Genomic DNA, 20,774 nt, shown 5'->3' with positions numbered 1-20,774 from the left:
TCGATACTGTTTCCTCACTGACAATAGACAATAGACAATAGGTGCAGAAGTAGACCATTCGGCCCTTCGAGCCTGCACCGCCATTTTGAGATCATGGCTGATCATCTACTATCAATACCCGGTTCCTGCCTTGTCCCCATATCCCTTGATTCCCCTATCCATAAGATACCTCTCTGGTTCCTTCTTGAAAGCATCCAGAGAATTGGCCTCCACTGCCTTCCGAGGCAATGCATTCCAGACCCCCACATCTCTCTGGGAGAAGAAGTTTTTCCTTAACTCTGTCCTAAATGACCTACCCCTTATTCTCAAACCATGCCCTCTGGAACTGGACTCTCCCAGCATCTGGAAAATATTCCCTGCCTCTATCTTGTCCAATCCCTTAATAATCTTATATGTTGCTATCAGAACCCCCTCTCAATCTTCTTAATTCCAGCGTGTACAAGCCCAGTCTCTCTAACCTCTCTGCGTAAGACAGTCCGGACATCCCAGGAATTAACCTTGTGCACACCCTGCGCCACCCACCTCCCGCCCCCCGAATAGAAAAAATGTGATTTTATTTTTCTGAGTTAACGAGTCTACAGTTTCTCTAAATATGAATGCACATGATTAGAAAATGGTTGGTAACCTGGGTCTGTAGGACTCAATGCTCTGTGGATCCTGATGTGTAGTTGGCTGCAATGCTCCCTACATCATTGACCATCTTCTGGGGAACCAGAAAGGCTCTCTACACCCACCCACCCCACCCCCGCGCACTAGCGTTGCGACCCCTCACGCTGGCCCGACTGATTGGAAGTGGAGATCTGCGTATATGACCGTCTCCCCCTTGCGAACAGGACTTCCAGCACTGGGCAGTTCCTGCAGGTTGGTGTACACCGGGCCACACTCCTCCCCCTGTCCAACGGGCATTACTGGTGAAACTTCCTGTGGGATCCGGCTCGTCCTCTGCCTGTTCGTGTCCTGGGGCAGAAATAAAAGCAAATCTCAATTCTTCAGCAGACACCATTGAACTGCTCAAACCCCATCAAGAAACTAATTCCACAACCTCTGGATTTACTTCCAAGGACTCTACAACTCAGGCTCTCCAATATTTATTACTTATTTGTTTTTTGTTACTTTTTTATTTTGTATTTGCAGATTGTTATGTTTTGCACATTCACCGTTTGCATTAATGATGTGTGGAAATTTAATTGCTTCCATTTTGTTTCTTAGTTTTTATTATGAATGCTCGCAAGAAAATAAATCTCAGGATAGAATGTGGTGACATATATGCATTTCGATAATAAATCTACTTTGAACTTTGAACACTGAGGACGAAGATATTAAAACGCTGTGAACACTGGCTAGTGAATAAAAAGGCTAGAACCCTATTGTGGACACAGTCCTCTTGTTCTTTCCCCTCCCCTTCCTCATTTCTTCTCAGTTACTCTCTCCTCCCAATTCCCTGCGAGTCTCCTATGATTGTCTATTTCATTCATTTACTCTCTTGTTCCTCCTTTTTCTCTCTTTGCACCTCTGCCTCCCTATCTCCCTCACTTCTACTCCCTCCATCTCTTTCACACTCTCTCACCTTTGCTCCTTCCCTCCCTCTCATTCACTCACCCATGCTCCTAAACCCTAAGCCATGGTAACCTTTGAGCATAGACCCATGGTGCAACCTCAATGTCTTTCCCGCAGCACTGTGCTCTCGGTGTCCTGAACTTTACTGGACTGAGCTGTGACCTGTACCTTAGGTGTAGTCAGGTGTGCGCTGGAGCCGGTGGTGGTGTCCAGGATCTCCAAGGCCTTCTCCTTGGTCCGTGCATTCCGTCTAGAACAGCAGAAGGTTGGCCCAGGGTTACGGAACATTAGTGTCACCCCAATCTCACCTCACTGTGACATCCAGACCATTTGATACAACAACATCCACTGAGGCTGTTGGATGTCATCAGTCTGCCCCTCCTCCTCCTTCCCTTCTCCCCTCTTTTCCAACCCCTCCCTTCCCTTCTCCCAACCCTCCTCCTCCCCAGTTCCCCTTTCCCATCGCCTCCCTTAACCCTCCTCCACCCATGAGAGACAGATAGAGGAAATATATCTGAAAGTTTAATAGTTTCCTTCTTCGTTTGGACGCCTCACCTGTGGTGCTGACAACTGACCAGTGATCAAGTTGTGACCCCCAAGCGCTATGTAACCACGGGCTGACAAGGACCAGACTAGAAGGCAGGGAATTCCCAGTCTCCCTCATTGTGCTTTTGGATCTGGAACTCTCTTTGTTTAGGTTGGTTTATTTTATCATGTAAGTTACGTATAACATTCAGACGCCGTGTACGTCCTCCCTATGAACACGTGGATTCCTTCGGGTGCTCTAGTTTCCTCCTACATTCTAAAGACGTACCAGTTAGCAGCTTAACTGGTTATTGTAAATTGTCCTGTGATCGGCAAGGGTTTGGGAATGAAGGGCCTGTTCCGTACTGTGTCTTTAAATAAGCGATTTTGTCATGTCTGTTAAGTACAGTGCTGCTGCTAATTGCCATAACATATACAGTGCCTATAAAAACTATTCACCCCCTCTTGGATGTTTTCATGTTTTATTGTTTTACAACATTGAATCGCAGTGGATTTAATTTGCCTTTTTGACTAACAGGAAAGGACTCTTTCTTTCATGTCAAGATGCAAAACAGATCTCTACCAAGTGTTTTAAATTAATTACAAATATAAAATACAAAAAATAAGTAATCACTACCTATAATATGACACACCAAATCATGTCTGGTCCAGATTATTGGTTTTCGAAGTCACATAATTAGTTAAGTTGAGATCTATTTTTGGAGAACTGTGTACGGTCAAGATATTTCAATTTACTGTAGTCTACAGTGTCTCTAAAATGTATTCACCTCCCTCCCATCACATAAGATTTCATGTTTTATTGTTTCTCAACATTGAATCACACGGATTTAACTTTCGAGGTTCTCTTGGGGCCCTGGATGGAGTAAGTTGCGTTTTGTCTTCGCTCTGTTAATTTTTCAGCTTTTTTTTTAACCACCCTTTCACTATCTATATTAAAGTGTTTATAACACTTTTATATGCCTGACCTTTGATTTTTAATCGCTGGAAGTGAATAAAAGAGGGAACAAGGCATCAGCCGAAGGCAAGGATGCCGGTAATGGAAATGGAAGGAGAGAAGGTGATTCTAAACAGTCTCGACTCATTTTGGAGGCTATATCGAAGCTCCTGGATGATAAATTCGATAAAAGATTTTCTACTTTGGAAGTATTGTTCAAGGAGATCCAAAGTAGACTGGGAGCACTTAAGCAGGAGAGTGAAAAACAAAAGCAGCAAATTTCTGAACTCGAAGAAGTTGGAAGACAGAGTGATCGTAGATTGGACTCGTTGGAAAAGAAATTAACTTCGACCACTCAAACACTGGAACAGTATAAATTCAAAATTATTGACCTGGAAAGTCGCATCGTAGACAGAAACTGCAAATAACAGGACTGGGTGAATACGTTGAGAGTGGTGGCCTTACTAAATACTTTCCTCAATTTTTAATGGACGTGCTTGGCTCTGAAGCTCACTCTACTCCACCAATACTTAATCGTGCTCACCATGCTTTGAGTAAAACCTCCTAAAGAGTTGAAGCCTCGACCTGTTATACTCCGATTCCACTATGTACGTATCAAGGAGCATTTAATTCGAATTCCCCATCGGAAAAGGGTTACTGAACATGGAGACCTCAAGTTTCGTCTGGTTGAAGACTATAGTCCCAAGGTAATGCAAGAAAGATCGCTCTTGGTGTTGTCCGAGCTTTATCAAAGAAAGTTTCAACCAGTTCTGTTATTTCCAACTCGGTTGAGGGTCGATCTGCCTGATAAATCGCTTAATGGTTTCAATCCGTGGACGAAGCTCATCAACTCCTTGAGGGTCAACGTTCGATCTCAGCTGTCTAATAAATTTACTGTTTCTTCTTGTCTCCATTCATTTGGTTTATAAGTTAATAATCATTTCATAGATCTTGCCTTTTAAAGTTTAAGATTTTTGCCCTTGGTTTGATAACACTCGTACATTGTTTTGGAGTATGGATGTTTATCATGCTTCTATGTTAAAGTTCCTTTTTTCCTTTATTATTTTATTATATTATTTTCAATTGTCCGTTTTTGAAAATAATTAAGAATTTGATTTGGTGATTGATATTAATATTTCAGGGGAAATAAAACTAAAATTGTATTCTGTTTCACTTCCCAAGATCTTGCCTTTCAAAATATTTTGGAAACGACTGATTTTTTAAAAAAACGTTCATTTGGTGTTTTTTATGGCATTCTTTTTCAAATGTTTTGACTATGGGTGGCATTTCGCATTCTTTTCAATTTTGGAGATTTGTCTTCAAAAGAGCTGGGGGTAGGGGAATTTCTAGATAGCTTTCTGACTGACCATTGGCCAATTTTTGGGCTTTTGTGGTTGGAAGCGGGGCTATCTTTAGTTTTTTGATCTGGGCTGATCTGAAACTGCAAATATGTCTGAATTGTCGTAACTTCTGGTTCCCGTTTAAAACTTTTTCTCTCTTTCAAATTCATGTGTTTCCTATGCAGGAAGGTTATCCCTTTACATACCATATGGCTTATTCAGGTAAAATGTGTAATATTATTAACTTTGCCTCATGGAATAAGAATGGTTATGAATCATCCAATTAAACAGAAGAAATTTTTAAAAAGTTTTTCATAGATTGAATGCTTAGGTTATCTTTGCCCAGAAAACTCATATGAGGAAGGACAATAATCAGCATTTTTTTAGGTTTTGGAAAAGAAAACGATTTCACCCCAACTCACAGGCTAAGGTGCAAGCTGTATCTGTTTTTATAGACTCCACGATTTCATTTATTCACTATGAAACAATCTCAGACAAGAATGGTAGATTTCTATTAATTACTGGTTTACATTATAACCAAAAAGTTGTATTGGTTGATATCTATGCACCAAATGCCGACTATACTGAAGTCTGTAAGCATGCATTTGCATATCTTCCTAATTGAAATGTATGTACACTGATAATGCGCGGAGATTTTAACTGTTCCCTGAATCCCTCGATGGACAGGTCTGCGTCCAATCAGGTACTTCCAAACAAATCGTCTGTTTTTATTAGCAGCAACACACACAAAATGCTGGTAGAACACAGCAGGCCAGGCAGCATCGATAGGGAGAAGCGCTGTCGACGTTTTGGGCCGAGTCCCTTCGTCAGGACTATTTTTATTAATTCCTTTTTAGTTGATTCCGGAATTTTAGAAGATTGGAGGTTTTTAAATCCTAACCATAAAGAGTTCTCATTCTTTTCTCATGTATATCATAATTATTCCAGAATTGATTTATTTTTATTGACTTTCAATTAGTTCCGTATGTTACTGCCTGTGAGTACGATGCAATCTCCGTTTCTGATCATGCGCTCTTGAAACTATCAATCAAATTAACTGATGTAACTTTCAGTGTTAGACAATGGCGGTTCAATTCAACTCTGCTTCAGGACTTAAACTTTGTCAACTTTGTTAAAGAATAGATTGCCTTTTTCTTTTCAGCTAACTTTATAGAAGAAATTTCCAGTGGGATAATATGGGATACTTTTAAAGCATATATCTGTAACCAAATTATTTCATATTCAGCTGGATTGATAAAACGAATTAATAATGAAATACATACATTGTTTGATAAGATTACAGAAATTGATTAAAAAATACTCTGCTGCTCCTAATCTGGAGCCTTATAAAAAGAGAGTTGAACTTCAGATGCAGCACCATTTGTTATTAACATCCCCGACTGAAAATCAATTACTTAAAACTAAGTGTCATTTTTGTAGGAATGGTGATAAATCGGGTAAATTACTGGCCAACGAATTGAAAGTTGCTTCGGCTAAACATCAGATTATTAAAGTTCGTAAACGGGATTGTATTTTGACGGTTGACCATGACGAAATTAATAAATCTTTTCAATAATTCTATACCTCTTTATACCAATCAGAGTTTCCTGACGGTTTTACCATAAGGCATGAATTTTTAAGGAAATTTAATTTTCCGAAATTACCACTCAACGAACGCTTAGCATTAGATGCACCCATTACGGAATAAGAAATAAAGAAAGCCATTTCTTTCATGAATTCTGGTAAAGCACCTGGTCTGGATGGGTATACAGCAGAATTTTAAAATCTCTTTCAAATCTGGTTTCTCCATGGTCATATTGAATCTTTAAGGATGCCTTATTTGTAGTTAAATTACCACAAGGAGACTTCCGGTAAGATGGCGATTGTTTAGCTGCTCCGAACTTTTGTTCCGTTACTGTCGCTACCTTTGCACTAAATGTCTCCATTTTTTTAAACGTTAGTTAGGAATTATTTCGGTATCTCTTACTTGCCTGTGAATGTATCTAACTTACAATGTCTAGCAAGAGTTCTAAATCCGGGAGAAAAGAAGCTATGACCGCATCGGACGAGACGCTGGTTGCACTGGGAAAGCTCCGAGACGAAATCTTAAAGGAATTTAAAACCGCTTTCAAACAGTTAGAAGACAAACTGGATCGGATCAACGATAAAGTGGACAAACATGCTGAACACTTATCTCGCATCGATTCGACTTCTGAAGATTTAGAAAGTCGTGTTCGATACTTGGAGACTCTCTGTTCCAGCTTAGAGGAAACATCTAATGAACTTCTTTCCAAAATGGTGGATCTCGAAAATCGTAGCAGACGCTGCAACATCAGAATTCTGGGATTACCAGAGGCGACTGAAAAGGGACCAACCGTGAAGTTTTTCGCCGAGTTTCTCTGAGTTATTCGGGAAAGATTTGCTTCCGAAGCCGCCCGAGCTCGAACGGGCACACAGGGTTTACGTTCCTTCCGGAATTCTGGGCTCCCGTCCGCGACCAGTAGTCTTGTGTTTCCATCAATACCAGGTAAAACACAGTCTGATTGTGGAAGCACGTCGCAGAGATTCTTTTTCTTTCCAGGATACAACCATTCCCTTTGTGGAAGATTTTGCACCCCAGACCTTAAAGATGCGCGCTGAATTTAAAGGCATAATGAAAGTGCTTTTTGATCGTGGTTTCAAACCTTCCCTTCGTAATCCTGCTGATCTACGAATCAAGCTTAATACTGGGGAATTCAAGTGGTTCAAATCAGCAAAGGAAGCTGAAGCGTTTGTGGCAAGTCTTCCGGCTATCCAGTCATCTTCGGAATCTGATCGGACCTCCTAAAATGGTGGATAAGTACTCCTCGTAGTAAAATTACTTTCTCTGGACTCGGAATTCACTAGAATCACTCAGATATTATTCATTAAAACTTTAAGGGCTGTTGACAATCTCTCCCGGGATTTGGTGTGTGTGTAACCTATTTTTATTCTTGTATAACTTTACCTACAGAGTTCTACAACTAACTCTAACTTGTTTTGGAGGTTCGAAGTCTTTAGTGAAGGCCTCCCTGTTTGTCGGTTCACAGCTCAACTGCTGATTTATTTTTCCTTTGCTTTAAATATTTATTTATTTTATCTTTTTCTTTTCTTCACCCTTTTTCTAATCTCTGAATTTTTCTCTCCCTTCTCTGTAAATGGTTGATAAATACTCGTCTTGAATTTATAATTTTCCACTTCCTCTTCTTTTTTCTTTTTCCTTCTTACCTCTTTTTTCCCTTTCTCTTACTTTATTCTTCTATAATTTTTCGCGGGTAGGTTAGTTTTGGTTTTCTTCCGATTTTCTCTGTATTAAGTGGTATATTTCTGCAGAAGGTGTTCTAATCTGTAGTTATGTTTTCTAGTGCATAAACTAGTTATTATTTGCTATAGTATTTATACGGAACTGTTGTTAATGACACAGATCTGGAAGTTGTATTTGGGTTAATTTTTTTGGTAGAGCTAGCTACTTGTTTTTGTAGCCGTCTAGTTTTGGGTTGTGCGGGTGGGGTGCATTTTCCAGTTCCAACATCTCTTTATTGCTTAGGACATGTTTACATTTTGACCTTACGAATCTATGTTTACATCGCTGCTTCCAGACTGCTACTATACTGCTTGATTTTTTATATGCCTGTTGCCTTTTATGCATTAGTATTTGATAATGACTAGTGCACTTAAATTCATGAGCTGGAATGTAAAGGGACTGAACCACCCTGTTAAAAGGAGGAAGGTATTCTCACATATTAAACAACTCAAAGCTGACATTGCTTTCCTCCAAGAAACTCATATTCGTTGTTCTGATAACTCCCGGCTTCTGTCAAAGTGGGCGGGTCAGCATTTTCATTCATCCTTTGCCGCTAAAGCTAGCGGAGTTACCATTCTTATTAACTCAAATATTCCTTTTGAAATCCATAATAAAATATCTGATACAAATGGCCGTTTTATTATTGTTTCTGGTAAACTATATAACACTAGAGTTGCACTAGCAAACCTGTATGCCCCCAACTTTGATGATGTTAACTTTTTTGAACGGTTTTTTTCCTCACTACCAGACTTAAACTCATACTCTCTTATATTGGGTGGTGACTTCAACTGTTGGTTGGATCCTAAACTGGACCGATCGTCCTCTGTTACCAGATCACCTACTAAATCTGCCTTAGCTATTCAATCGTTTCTCTCTAATTTTGGTATCTCTGATATATGGCGTTTCCTCCATCCTACGGAGAGAGATTATTCTTTTTTCTCACATGTTCACCATACCTTCACCAGAATTGATTATTTCTTACTCGATAACCAACTTATCCCATTTGCCCACTCTTGTGACTATCAGAGTATACTGATCTCTGACCATGCCCCAATTACCCTCTCTCTGAACTTTCCTGGTCTCCCTCAGAGGAACAAACACTGGCGGTTCGATTCAACTTTACTATCGGATGATGATTTCGTAAAATTTATTAAGGACCAGATAACCTTTTATTTTAACACTAATACATCACCTGAAGTGCCATCCCAGATTGTCTGGGATGCCATGAAAGCATATCTGAGAGGTCAAATAATCTCTTACACAGCAAATCTCAATAGAGGATCCCGTGCAGATCGAGCAGACCTCATTAACCATATTAAAGATTTGGATCAAATATATGCCCAAACTAAGAACATTGAATTATACAAGAAGTGCGTTGAACTCCAAACTAAATTTAACCTTCTGTCCACTCAACCTGTCGAACGCCAACTTCTCGAAAGCAAGAGCCGCTTTTACATTCATGGGGATAAGTCTGGTAAATTCCTAGCCAATCAGCTGAGGCGTTCCAAAGCCAAACAACATATTACAAAGATCTGGAAGGAGAACGGAGACTTTACATCGGATCATTTAGAAATTAATGACGTATTTAATTTTTTTTATTCTCGGCTTTATTCCTCTGAATCCCTGAATGACAATATCTCTGTGGATCTATTTTTACAGAATCTGAAGATCCCCTCACTTTCATCTGATTTCAAAGCCAAACTCAATGCGCCTATATCACCAGAAGAAATATCTTTTGCAATTTCTGCACTGTCCTCAGGGAAATCTCCTGGACCTGATGGGTTCCCTGTGGAATTTTATAAATCATTCTCCTCACTTCTTTCCCCTCAGTTACTTTCAGTATTATCTGACTCTTTTAACTACGGCAAATTGCCACCCTCTTTCAATGAGGCATCTATTATCCTTCTTTTAAAAAAGGGCAAAGACCCAACAGAGTGATCCTCGTACAGGCCGATCTCTCTGCTCAATGTTGATGCAAAGATCTTAGCTACAGTGTTGGCTCATAGATTAGAAACCGTTATTCCCTCCATTATCTCTGATGACCAAACAGGCTTTATTAAAAACCGTCTCCCTTTTTTTTAACATTCGGCGTCTATTTAATATTTTATACTCAGTTCCAACTGGGACTCCCGAATGTGTTATCTCCCTTGATGCGGAGAAAGCATTTGACCGTATAGAGTGGAACTACCTTTTTGCAGTCTTAGAAAAATTTGACCTCGGCCAAAGTTTCATCTCTTGGATCCAATTGCTGTACCTGTGTCCTACTGCTTCTGTTCTAACTAATTTTCAGAAATCCCAAGTATTTAATCTCAAACGTGGCACCCGTCAGGGATGCCCCTTAAGTCCCTTTCTCTTTGATTTGGCTATAGAACCTCTGGCGATAGCATTTCGAAATTGTCCTGAATTGACTGGGATTTGGAGAGGGGGTGTTGAGCATAAAGTTTCTCTCTATGCTGATGACTTATTACTCTTTCTCTCAAATCCGTCTACATCCTTACCTCTAATGTTTTCACTTCTTGACCAGTTTAGCCAGATCTCTGGCTATAAACTCAACTTACATAAGAGTGAACTTTTCCCAATTAATAAAGAAGCACAAGAACTAATATTTTGTGATCTGCCTTTTAAAGTAGTCCATAATCAATTTACTTATCTTGGAATTACAGTCACAAGGAAGTTTAAAGATCTCTTTCGTGAAATCTTTGTCAATCTTTCATATGCTATAAAACAGAGTCTGATACAATGGTCACCTCTATCTATGTCCTTGGTAGGTCGTATTAATGTTGTTAAAATGTATGTTCTCCCCAAATTTTTATACTTATTTCAATCTATCCCAATTTTTATTCCTAAATCTTTTTTTTTTTTGATTCCTTAGACTCTATTATTTTGTCATATCTGTGGCAGAATAAGCGCTCTAGAATTAATAAAATCCACCTCCAAAAATCTAAAAAAAATAGGGTGGTATGGCCTTACCTAACTTTCGCTTATATTACTGGGCAGCTAATATACGTTGTGCTGCCTTCTGGTCTTTCTTCCACGGTCAACCCGAGTGCCCTAACTGGGTGGCAATGGAGTTGAGCTCCACTAAAGAATTATCTATATCTGCACTTCTCGGCTCTGCACTCCCTAGCAGTCTGCCCAGATCAATAGCTAATCCTCTGGTTAGACCCACTTTGCGTTTATGGGCTCAGTTCAGGAAATGCTATGGTTTCCAGGGGTTTTCCGTTTCTAGCCCTGTCGCACATAATCACCTTTTTTTACCTACTACGTACGATTCAGCATTCCATGTTTGGTACAGGAAGGGCATTAAACATTTTGAAGATCTCTTCATTGATAATCGCTTCGCTTCTTTTCAGCAGCTCTCCGTTAAGTTCAACCTGCCTAACGCCCACTTTTTCAGATATCTCCAAATCCGACACTTTACTGCTCCTTTAATTCCTAACTTTCCTGAAATGCCTGCGAAAAATGCTATGGACCTATTTCTTTCCATTAATCCACTAGGTAAAGGTTTAATTTCAATTATCCGAGATAAACTAGCAGCCTTACGACGGGCCCCTGTGGATAAAATTAAAATGGCCTGGGAGCAGGATTTAAATATCTCCTTATCCGAGGAGAGCTGGGACTCAGTTCTCAAATCGGTTAACTCAACCTCCCTTTGTGCTCGCCATTGCCTTTTACAGTTTAAGATTGTTCATAGAGCCCATATGTCTAAATCTAAACTATCTCGATTCTACCCTGGCATTAGTCCGCTCTGTGATAAATGCAAGAGGGGCGTGGCCTCTCTCATCCATATGTACTGGTTCTGTCCTAGCTTGGAGAAATTCTGGAAAGATGTCTTCACTACATTATCGGGTATTCTGAATCAGCATCTAGAACCTAACCCCTTAATTGCTCTGTTCGGTTTTTGTAGCGAGACAGATTTATGTCTGGGTCCGACCAAATGCCGAATACTATCCTTTGCCTCTCTCCTGGCGAGACGCTTGATCCTCCTTAGATGGAGAGATGTTGCCCCGCCCACTCATGCGCAATGGCTTAATGACATTATGGCCTGCTTGGACCTCGAAAAAATTCATTATTCAGTTCTGAATTCGGATCTAAAGTTCCATAAGGTCTGGGGACCTTTTATCGAGTACTTTCATAACCTTCCTCTTGACTAGGGTTTGTTTTTTTTCGTTTTTTTTTCTTCTTTTCGGTCCATTGCTTTCAGCTCCTTTTTTTTCTGGTAGTAGGCATTATTATCCTCTGTTACTAAGTGTATTTACAGTCTGGGAGTTTGACTGTCCGGACTTATACTCTCTATATTGTGTGGTGGTTGGTCTGGAGTTGTTGTTGTTTTTTTCTTGTGTTGTGGGGCTTGGGGAGGACACTACGCTCACTTGTCTTCAATTTAGGTGCTTTTTTGTTAAACTCTCTTCCTTTGTAGCATATTGTTATTGTATGCTTAATCTTGCACTGTATTAATGCTCCTCATTGGGATTTGGGGTTTTTAATTTTGTAAAATGTTTTGAAAAACTAATAAAAAAAAAATTTTTTAAATTACCACAATTCTTTATGAGCATTTATTTCTTTAATTCCTAGAAAAGATAAAGACCCTACTGAATGTGCATCATATCGACCCACATCCTTGATGAATGTGAAATCCAGAAATTTTTATTCCAAATCGTTGGCATTTAGATTGGAAAATGCATTGCCACAAATATCTCTGACAACCAGACAGGATTTGCTAAAAATCGTTATTCGCATTTTAATGTTATGAGGTTAATGAACGTTGTACATACTACTTCATCTAAAACTCCAGAATGTGTTATTTCACTTGATGCCGCGAAAGCGTTTGATAGAGTTGAATAGGAATATTTATTTAACACATTTGAGAAATTTAATTTTAACCCAAAATTCATAGCTTGGACTAAAATGATATATCATACATTTTTGGCTTCTGTACTTACCAATAATCAGAGATCCCCCTTTTTCAGGCTTTTTTGAGGTACTAGACAGGGCTGTTCTTTAAGTCCTTTACTATTTGATATTGCCTTGGAGCCCTTGGAAATTGCTCTTCGTGATTCACCCAATATATTTGGCATTATTCGTGCGAATGAGACGCAGATGGTATCACTATATGCAGATGACCTGTAACTATATATCTCTAACACAGAGAAATCCATCCCTGCAGTAATATCACCACTCCTTCAGTTTAGTAGTGTTTCTGGTTATAAGTTGAATCTTAATAAGAGTGAGCTTTTCCATTAAATATTCAAGTTCCAATCTATAGACAATCACCATTTAGACTGGTTACTGATTATTTTACCTATTTGGGTGTTAAAATTACTAAGATGCATAAGAATCTATTTAAAGTTAACATTTTGCCTTTGATCATGTTAAAGAAATTCTCACTAAATGGTCCCCATTGTCCTTATCATTGATTGGTCGAATTAATGCTATTAAGATTATTATTTTACCTAAACTTCTGTATCTATTTCAGGCGGTACCAATCTTCATAGTTAAATCCTTTTTTTGATATTATTGATTCTAAAATTTCTTCATATATATGGCAGAATAAAAATCCTAGGTTAAGTATGAAATATTTATAGAAATAAAAAAAATGGTAGTTTGGCATTGCAGAACTATAGATCCTATTATTGGGCAATTAATATTCAATATTTACAGTTCTGGACACAAGATTTGGATGAAATTCAATGTCCACATTGGGTGAACCTCCAGTGCGAGTCTGTAAAGGGTTTTTTATTGGCTTCACTTTTAGGGGCCTCGCTTCCCATTGCACTTACTAAACTGAATAAACAAATGACTAATCCAATAACTAAACATACAATACGAATATGGTTTCAAATTCGTAAATATTTTGGATTGATTAAATTTATCCTATCAAGTCCTATTATATCCAATTTTTTCCTTCCAAGCATCCAGAGCTGATACGAGGAAATCTGCAGATGCTGGAAATTCAAACAACACACACAAAATGCTGGTGGAACACAGCAGGCCAGGCAGCATCTATAGTGAGAAGCGCTGTCGACGTTTCGGGCCGAGACCCTTCGTCAGGACTGAGCACCAGCATTTTTTGTGTGTTGTTATCCAGAGCTGATCAAGCTTTTCTTTGATGGAAATCGAAGGGAATATGTTTTCGTGATTTATTCATGGATAACTGTCTCATGTCTTTTGAAAAGTTGTCTAATAAATATAATTTGCCTAGAGCACTTTTTTCGGATATTTACAGATTAGAAACTTCTTGACTGTTATTTTACCTACTTTTCGGATACCACATCAAACTGAAATTACAGGGGAAAAAATCAGGTTTAAACCCCTATGATCTGTTTACGGAAATACGTCTAGTTACATCTGATAAAATTAAGAATGAATGGGAGAGAACTTCAGGTATCTTTACCTTTTGAGAAATGGGAGAAATTTCTTCAAATAGTTAACATTTGTTCAATGTGTGCTAGACGCGCGTTGATACAATTTAAGGTGGTTCATAGGGCCCATATGTCTAAAGATAAGTTAGCTTGTTTTTATTGCTATTTAAATCCTGTCTGTGACAGATGTAATTCTGAGGTGGCTTCCTTGACGCACATGTTCTGGTCTTGTCCTCGTTTGAAAAACTATTGAGAAGATATTTTTGATATTATTTCAGTAGTTTTGCATATTGATTTACAACCTCATCCTATGACTGCAATTTTTGAATGACCAGTTATAGACTCTAGTCATTTATCCCCTTCAGCTTGCCGTTTGATTGCATTTGTTACATGAATAGCCAACAGATCCATTTTATTTAAATGGAAAGATTCTAAACGCCCTACTATATTTCAATGGTTTTCCCAAATATAACATGTTTAAACTTTAAAAAAATTAGGAGTGGTGCTATCAATCCTTCGGTTAAATTTGAAGAAACGTGGAGGCCATTTATTCAACAGTTTCATATGATGTAAGCTGACGTTTTCTGAACCCTCTATAACTTTTTGTTAATGTATAGTGGAGTGGAGTTAAAGACAAATAATGATTTTAACCGACGAAACATGGCAGCCCAGCTTTTGTTTTGTTTTGGGGGTTTTTTAGTTTAGGGTGACCTTTTTGTATAAAATTTTTTGAATATTTTTCATGTTCAGTTATTAAGAGATTGGGAGGCTTAGATTACATATGTTACTCGGAGTCTGTGTCTGTATACGTTAACCGTTATTAATGTAATCCTGATCTCTTTGTATTATAATCATTGTTATGTTTATCAAATCGAAACTAAATAAAAAATATTTGTCTTTCTCGATACTGATCAATACTTTTTGTATTGTCATTGTGAAAACTGATCTCTACAAAATTACAAGTATAAAACACAAAATAACGGATTGCATAAATATTCACCTCCACTCCTTTAAAATGGCTCCCAAATTATCAGTATCATCAGTCACATAATTATTTAAATGGAAACCTGTGTGCTGTCAAGGTGTTTCAATTGATTGTAGTAAAAATATACATTTAAGTGGAAGGTCTAACTGCTGGTGAGTCAGTATTCTGGCAAAAACTACACCATAAAGACAAAAGAACACTCCAATGAACTTTGTGACAAGGTTATTGAAAAGTACAAGTCAGGAGATGGATAACAGAAAATTTCCATGTCACTGAATATCCTTTGGATAACAGTTATGTTAATCATCCAGAAATGTAAAGGATATGGCACAGCTGTAAATCTGCCTCAGCAGACTATTCTCAAAAAAACTGAGTGACTGTGCAAGAATGAGACTAGTGAGGAAGCGGAAGAGGAAAGGGACCGGCGGAGTTACAAGCTTTAGTGGCTGAAATGGGAGAGACTGCGCAAACAACAACTGTTGCCCAGGTGCTTCATCAGTCCCAGCTTTATAGGAGAGTGGCAAAGAGAAAGCTACTGTTGAGAAAAGCTCACATGAAATCTCAGCTAGAGTTGGCCAGAAGGCATGTGGGAGTCTCAGAAGATTGACACCAAAAGTGGGTTTGTAGGCCATTAGACTAAATGCAATGTGTGGTGTAAGCCAAAAACTGAAACTCAAAAAGCACCATCAGTACCATGAAACATGGTGGTGGCTGCAACATTCTGAGGGATGCTTCACTGCAGCAAGCCCTGCCTGCAAGGCTTGTGAAGGTAGAGGGTAAATTAATGCAGCAATATACGGGGAAATCCTGATTTCCCAGGAGAATTGGGACATGGGAGAAGATTTGTTTTCCAGCAAGACAATGAACCCAAGCTTAAAGCTAAAGCCACACAGGAATGTCTTAAAAGCAACAAATGTAATGTCAAGTCAGAGTCTAGACCTCAATCCACTTGAGAGTCCGTGGCTGGACTACAAAAGGGATTTTCACTCATCATCCCCATGCAATCTGACAGAGCTTGAGAAGTTTTTTTTAAAAAGAAGAATGGGGAAAAATTGCAATGTCCAAATGTGCAAAGCTGTAAGAAACCTATCCACACAGACTCAAGGTTGTAATTGTTGCCAAAGGTCCATCTGCTAAATAGTGACATCAAGAGTGTGAATGCTTATGCAATCACTTATTTTGTGTTTTACATTTGTAATTAATTTAGATCACTCAGTAGAGGTCTGTTTACACTCTGACACGTAAGAGTCCTTCAGTTGATCAGTGTGAAAACAATCCAAATTAAATCTACTGTGATTCAAAGTTGCAAAACAATAAAACATGAAAACTTCCAAGGACGGGTGAATACTTTTTATAGGCACTGTATACCACCAGCATGTAGGATGTAACAATGAACGTGAATGTTTGTTGGCCGCCAGTCAGTAGGGGAGACAGGGACAGGAACAGATGCAGACCCGATCGAAGCAGTCACCCACAGGCAGACAGCAGAGGGTAGGATTAGAACAGAGGCTGAATGTTCCTCACAATTGTACCTGGCCCCCCAACACTATCTCTTTAGTCAAGAATGCACAGCATGTCTCCATTTCCTAAAGAGATTGAGGCGTGCGAGGCTACTTCCTCCCTCTATTCTAACTAATTTTAACAGGAGCGCCATTGTGAGTATTCTGACCACCTGCATTACCGTCTGGTGCGGCAATTGAAAATATGTTAATCAGGACCATTAGGATTATCACGGATCCCTCCCATCCGTCTGACAATCTCTTTGACCATCTTTGACCCCTCCAACCCCCACCATTAGGCAGGAGGAACCGTAGCATTATGAGAAGGACTGTTAGGATGGGAAAAAGCTTCTTCCCCACGACTGAACTCCCTGACACCACCCAGGTCTCATCACTTACGAAGTGTCGTAAATGCACCTTATGATCATTATCAATCTTATAGAATATATTTAATTATTTGTAATTCATTTGGGAATGTTATTTTACGTGTTGTGTGTGTTACATGCATTGTGTTGTGTACGTTGGTCCAGGGAATGTTGTTTCGTTTGGCTGTACAAATGTATACAATAGAAATGACAATAAAACTAAACTTGAACGCTCATCTGGACTTACTTCTGGATGTACTTGTAGATGAAGAACCCAGCCAGTAGCATACTGAGAATGACATTGCTCGTGATTAACACTGTGATCCAAACAGCAGAGACCCCACCTGTAACATCAAGCCACAGGACAACGTCAGTATATTCCGCTGTACAAATCAATCCCTTTCTCATTTATGGACAGACTACTGCACAGGATATGAAGAAGCTACAGAAAATTGCAAACTCAGCAGCATCTCGGGCACTAGCATCTTCAGTATCTAAATCATCTTCAAAAGTTGAAGCCTCAAAAAGACGTCGTTATGGACCTTCACCACTCAGAATATGATTTCTCAATGCTTCCATCAAGGAGGAAGTACATCCTGAAGACACACACTCATGTGTGAGGAACAACTTCATCCTTACTGCCACTGCCTCACGATTCTTTTCACTTATTTTTGCTCTCTCTTTGCACACTTATTTAATTCAATTTATTTGCTATAAATAAATATCGTACCTATAAAAAGTATTCATCCTTTATTGTTTTACAATACTGAATCACTGTGGATTTAATTTGCCTTTTTGACACTAATCAACAGAAAAAGACTCTTCAATGTCAAAGTGAAAACAGATCTCTGCAAAGTGATCTACATAAATTGCAAATTCAAAACACAACATATTTGGTTGCATAAGTATTCACCCCTCTTTAACAATGGTGCACCAAATCATCACTGGTGCAGCCAATTGATTTTTAAAAGTCATGTAGTTAGTTAAAAGGAGATTTGTTTATGCATACCTATGTACAGTCAAGGTGCTTTAATTGATTGTGTTAAAATACACCTTTACTGGGAAGGTCCAATTGCTTGTGAGTCAGGGTGCTGGCAAAAACTACACCATGAAGTCAAAAGAATACACCAAGGAACTCGCTGAAAAGGTTATTGAACCAAGTCAGGAGTAGGGTACAATAAAATATCCAAGTCACTAACTATCCCTTGGAGAAGAGTTAAGTTGATCATCAAGAAATGGAAAGAATATGGCACAGCTGTAAATCTGCCCAGAGCAGACTGTCTTCAAAAAGTTAGCAACCATGCAAGAAGAAGACTAGTGAGGGAGGCGACCAAGACACCTACGACAACTCTGGAGGAGTTAAAAGTTTCAGTGGCTGTGCATACAACAACTGTTGCCCGGGTACTTCACCAGTTGCAGTTTTATGGTAGAATGGCAAACAGAGGCTACTATGGAAAAGAAACTCACTGAAATCATGGCTAGAGTGTTGGATAGCATCTGGGAGACTCTGAAGTCAGGTAAAAGAAGGTTCTATGGTCTGATGAAACCAAAATTGAACATATTAGCCATCAGAATCAACACTATCTTTGGCGTAAGCCAGACACTGCACATCATCAAAACACACTAATCACACAGTGAAACATGGCACTGACTGCATGACACTGTGGGGATGCTTCACTGCAGCAGGCCCTGGTAAGTTTGTAAGGTAGAGGGTAACGTAATTGCAACAAAGTACAGCGGAATCCTGTTGGAAAACCTGATGCGGTCTGCAAGAGGACTGGGACTGGGAAGAAAATTTGTTTCCCAGCAAGACAAAGACCCCAAGCATAAAGCCAAAGCTACACAGGAATGTCTTAAAAACAACAATGTTCGTGTCCTGTTGTGGCAAAGTCACAGGATGGACCTCAAACTAATTGAGAATTTATGTCTGGGCTGCAAAACTGCGGTACCGATGAAGTCTGACAGAGATAGAGCAGCTTTGTAAAGGAGAATAGGGAAAAATTGTAATGTTCAGATGTGAAACGCTGAAAGAGACCGATACACAGACTCACTGTGTAATTTCTGCCAAAGGTGCATCTACGAAATACTGACTTGAAAGGGGTGAATACTTATGCAATCACTTACTTTCTTATTATATTTGTAATTAATTTAGATCACTTTGCAGAGATCCATTTTCACTTTGCATACAAGTCTTTTTCTATTGACTAATGCAAAAAAAGTCAAATTAAATCCACTGTGATTCAATGTTGTAAAACAATAAAACATTAAATTCTGATTCTGATTCTAATGTAATGTCCAGGACATTTGGCCTTTCATTGCCAAAATTTTGTTAGAGAGAGAGAGAGAGATCCATGTGTTCATTCCCTATTTTACTTGGGCTTTGTCCTCAGCACATTGAGTGAAAAGGCTAAATCCTTGGATCAAGGCAGTGGGGTCTTAAAGGAGAGTGGAGAGTGCGATTCCCATTTCATCGCCACATTTCACCATCCCAATGTGTTCCTCAGCTTGTGATGTATGGTTGTGACCTGGTCCCAAGAGAAGCAGGGCAGCGAGTATGTACACAGCAAGATCCCACAACCAACAAAGAAACGTGAGCATCATTGGCAAAAAGATGCTGGAATCAACTACCCTCTGGCCATGAGATCTTCCCCAACTAGGTGGGAGAGAAAGTGGACTTTGCTTGAATGGAGCTCAACTGGAGGATAAAGGGAATTGCTGAGGGTAGGGCTGCACTCTGCTGAAAGGAGAATATTCCTCAGAGATATCCTCACCTTTCATCCACAGGGACACTGCGAACATGACCTCTCCATGCTGGTTTCGGACAGTACAGAAGGCGGTCACATCCTCCTCTCCCTCGCCCACACCCAAGGTCAGCGAGCCTGTCACCAGTTGCCCGTCTGCCACCTGCCACGTCTGGAAACGACCGTGCGTCTGGTTCCCGCTGAGGTTGGCGAGGGGGAGGTGCCAGGTGAGCTCTCCGGGTGGGTTTGATCTGGCCGCACACACACATGTGATGACCTCGGGAGTCCGAGTGCATCCTGAGTCCCGAGAAATCTCAGGCTTATCTGGGAAGAAAGAAACAGGCAGGAGATGTTGGTAGCACTGATATATTGTAATGGTCCAGTGTTATTCTGAAGCATCAGCTGTCCTCTGTTAGACCCCCCCCCCTTTCCGTTCTCTGTAAACTGAGGCTGTCTCCATTTTGATGCGTTGGATCCCCCTCCTCCACATTCAGAGATGCTCTTCTGCATATCACTGCTGTAACATGTGATTGTTTGAGTTACTGTCGCCTTCCTGTCAGATTGAACGAGTCTGAATATTTTCCTCTGACCTCTCTCATTATCAAACTGCTTTTGCCCACAGAACTGTCACTCACTGGGTTTTATTGTGTTTGTTTTTCACACCATTCTCTGTAAAGTCTAAAGACTATTGTGTGTGAAAACTCCACACGATCAGCAGTTTCTGTAATCATCAGGCTCTTGAAGAAAAGTGGATTGCTGCACCCATTTAAGTGCTCTGTATACCGCTATTTCATGCTCGTTATTTATGAAGATTTATTTATATCTGCATTTGCAGTTTGTTTACAGTTAACAATTCCTGATGGTTACAATTTACAGTTACTGCTCTATAGATTTCTTATGTCTGCCTGCAGAGGAAGAATCTCAGAGTTGTATGTGGTGACATGTATGTACTCTGATAATAAATCTTACTTTGAAATTTGTACTCAAACCACCCTGTCTGGAACCAACAATCATTCCAAGATTAAAGTCACTTAGTTTATATTCCCTCTCTATTTCAATATTTCGTCTGACCAACAACAGAATCTCTTAACCATGTCTGCATGTTTTTATTAATTGAGTTGCT

At 39.5% G+C, this 20,774-nt stretch overlaps 1 protein-coding gene across 1 annotated transcript in view; it reads right to left on the bottom strand.

Annotated features, from left to right (window-relative positions):
* Window positions 1–768: 768 nt before the first annotated feature.
* Window positions 769–20,774, bottom strand: part of LOC140726350 (sialic acid-binding Ig-like lectin 13) — a 32,047-nt gene continuing 12,041 nt past the window's right edge. The window contains exons 5-8 of the mRNA XM_073042657.1: window positions 19,682–19,975; window positions 17,158–17,254; window positions 1,726–1,807; window positions 769–957 (exon numbers count right to left, since the gene is read on the bottom strand). Of these exons, the coding sequence (XP_072898758.1) occupies window positions 769–957; window positions 1,726–1,807; window positions 17,158–17,254; window positions 19,682–19,975 (662 nt within the window). The remainder of the gene's footprint in view (window positions 958–1,725; window positions 1,808–17,157; window positions 17,255–19,681; window positions 19,976–20,774) is intronic.

Source organism: Hemitrygon akajei, chromosome 1 (assembly GCF_048418815.1).
Source record: "Hemitrygon akajei chromosome 1, sHemAka1.3, whole genome shotgun sequence".
NCBI lineage: Eukaryota > Metazoa > Chordata > Chondrichthyes > Myliobatiformes > Dasyatidae > Hemitrygon > Hemitrygon akajei.
The sequence above is the reverse complement of the archived record's forward strand: the minus strand, read 5'-3'. Positions and strand labels throughout refer to the sequence as shown.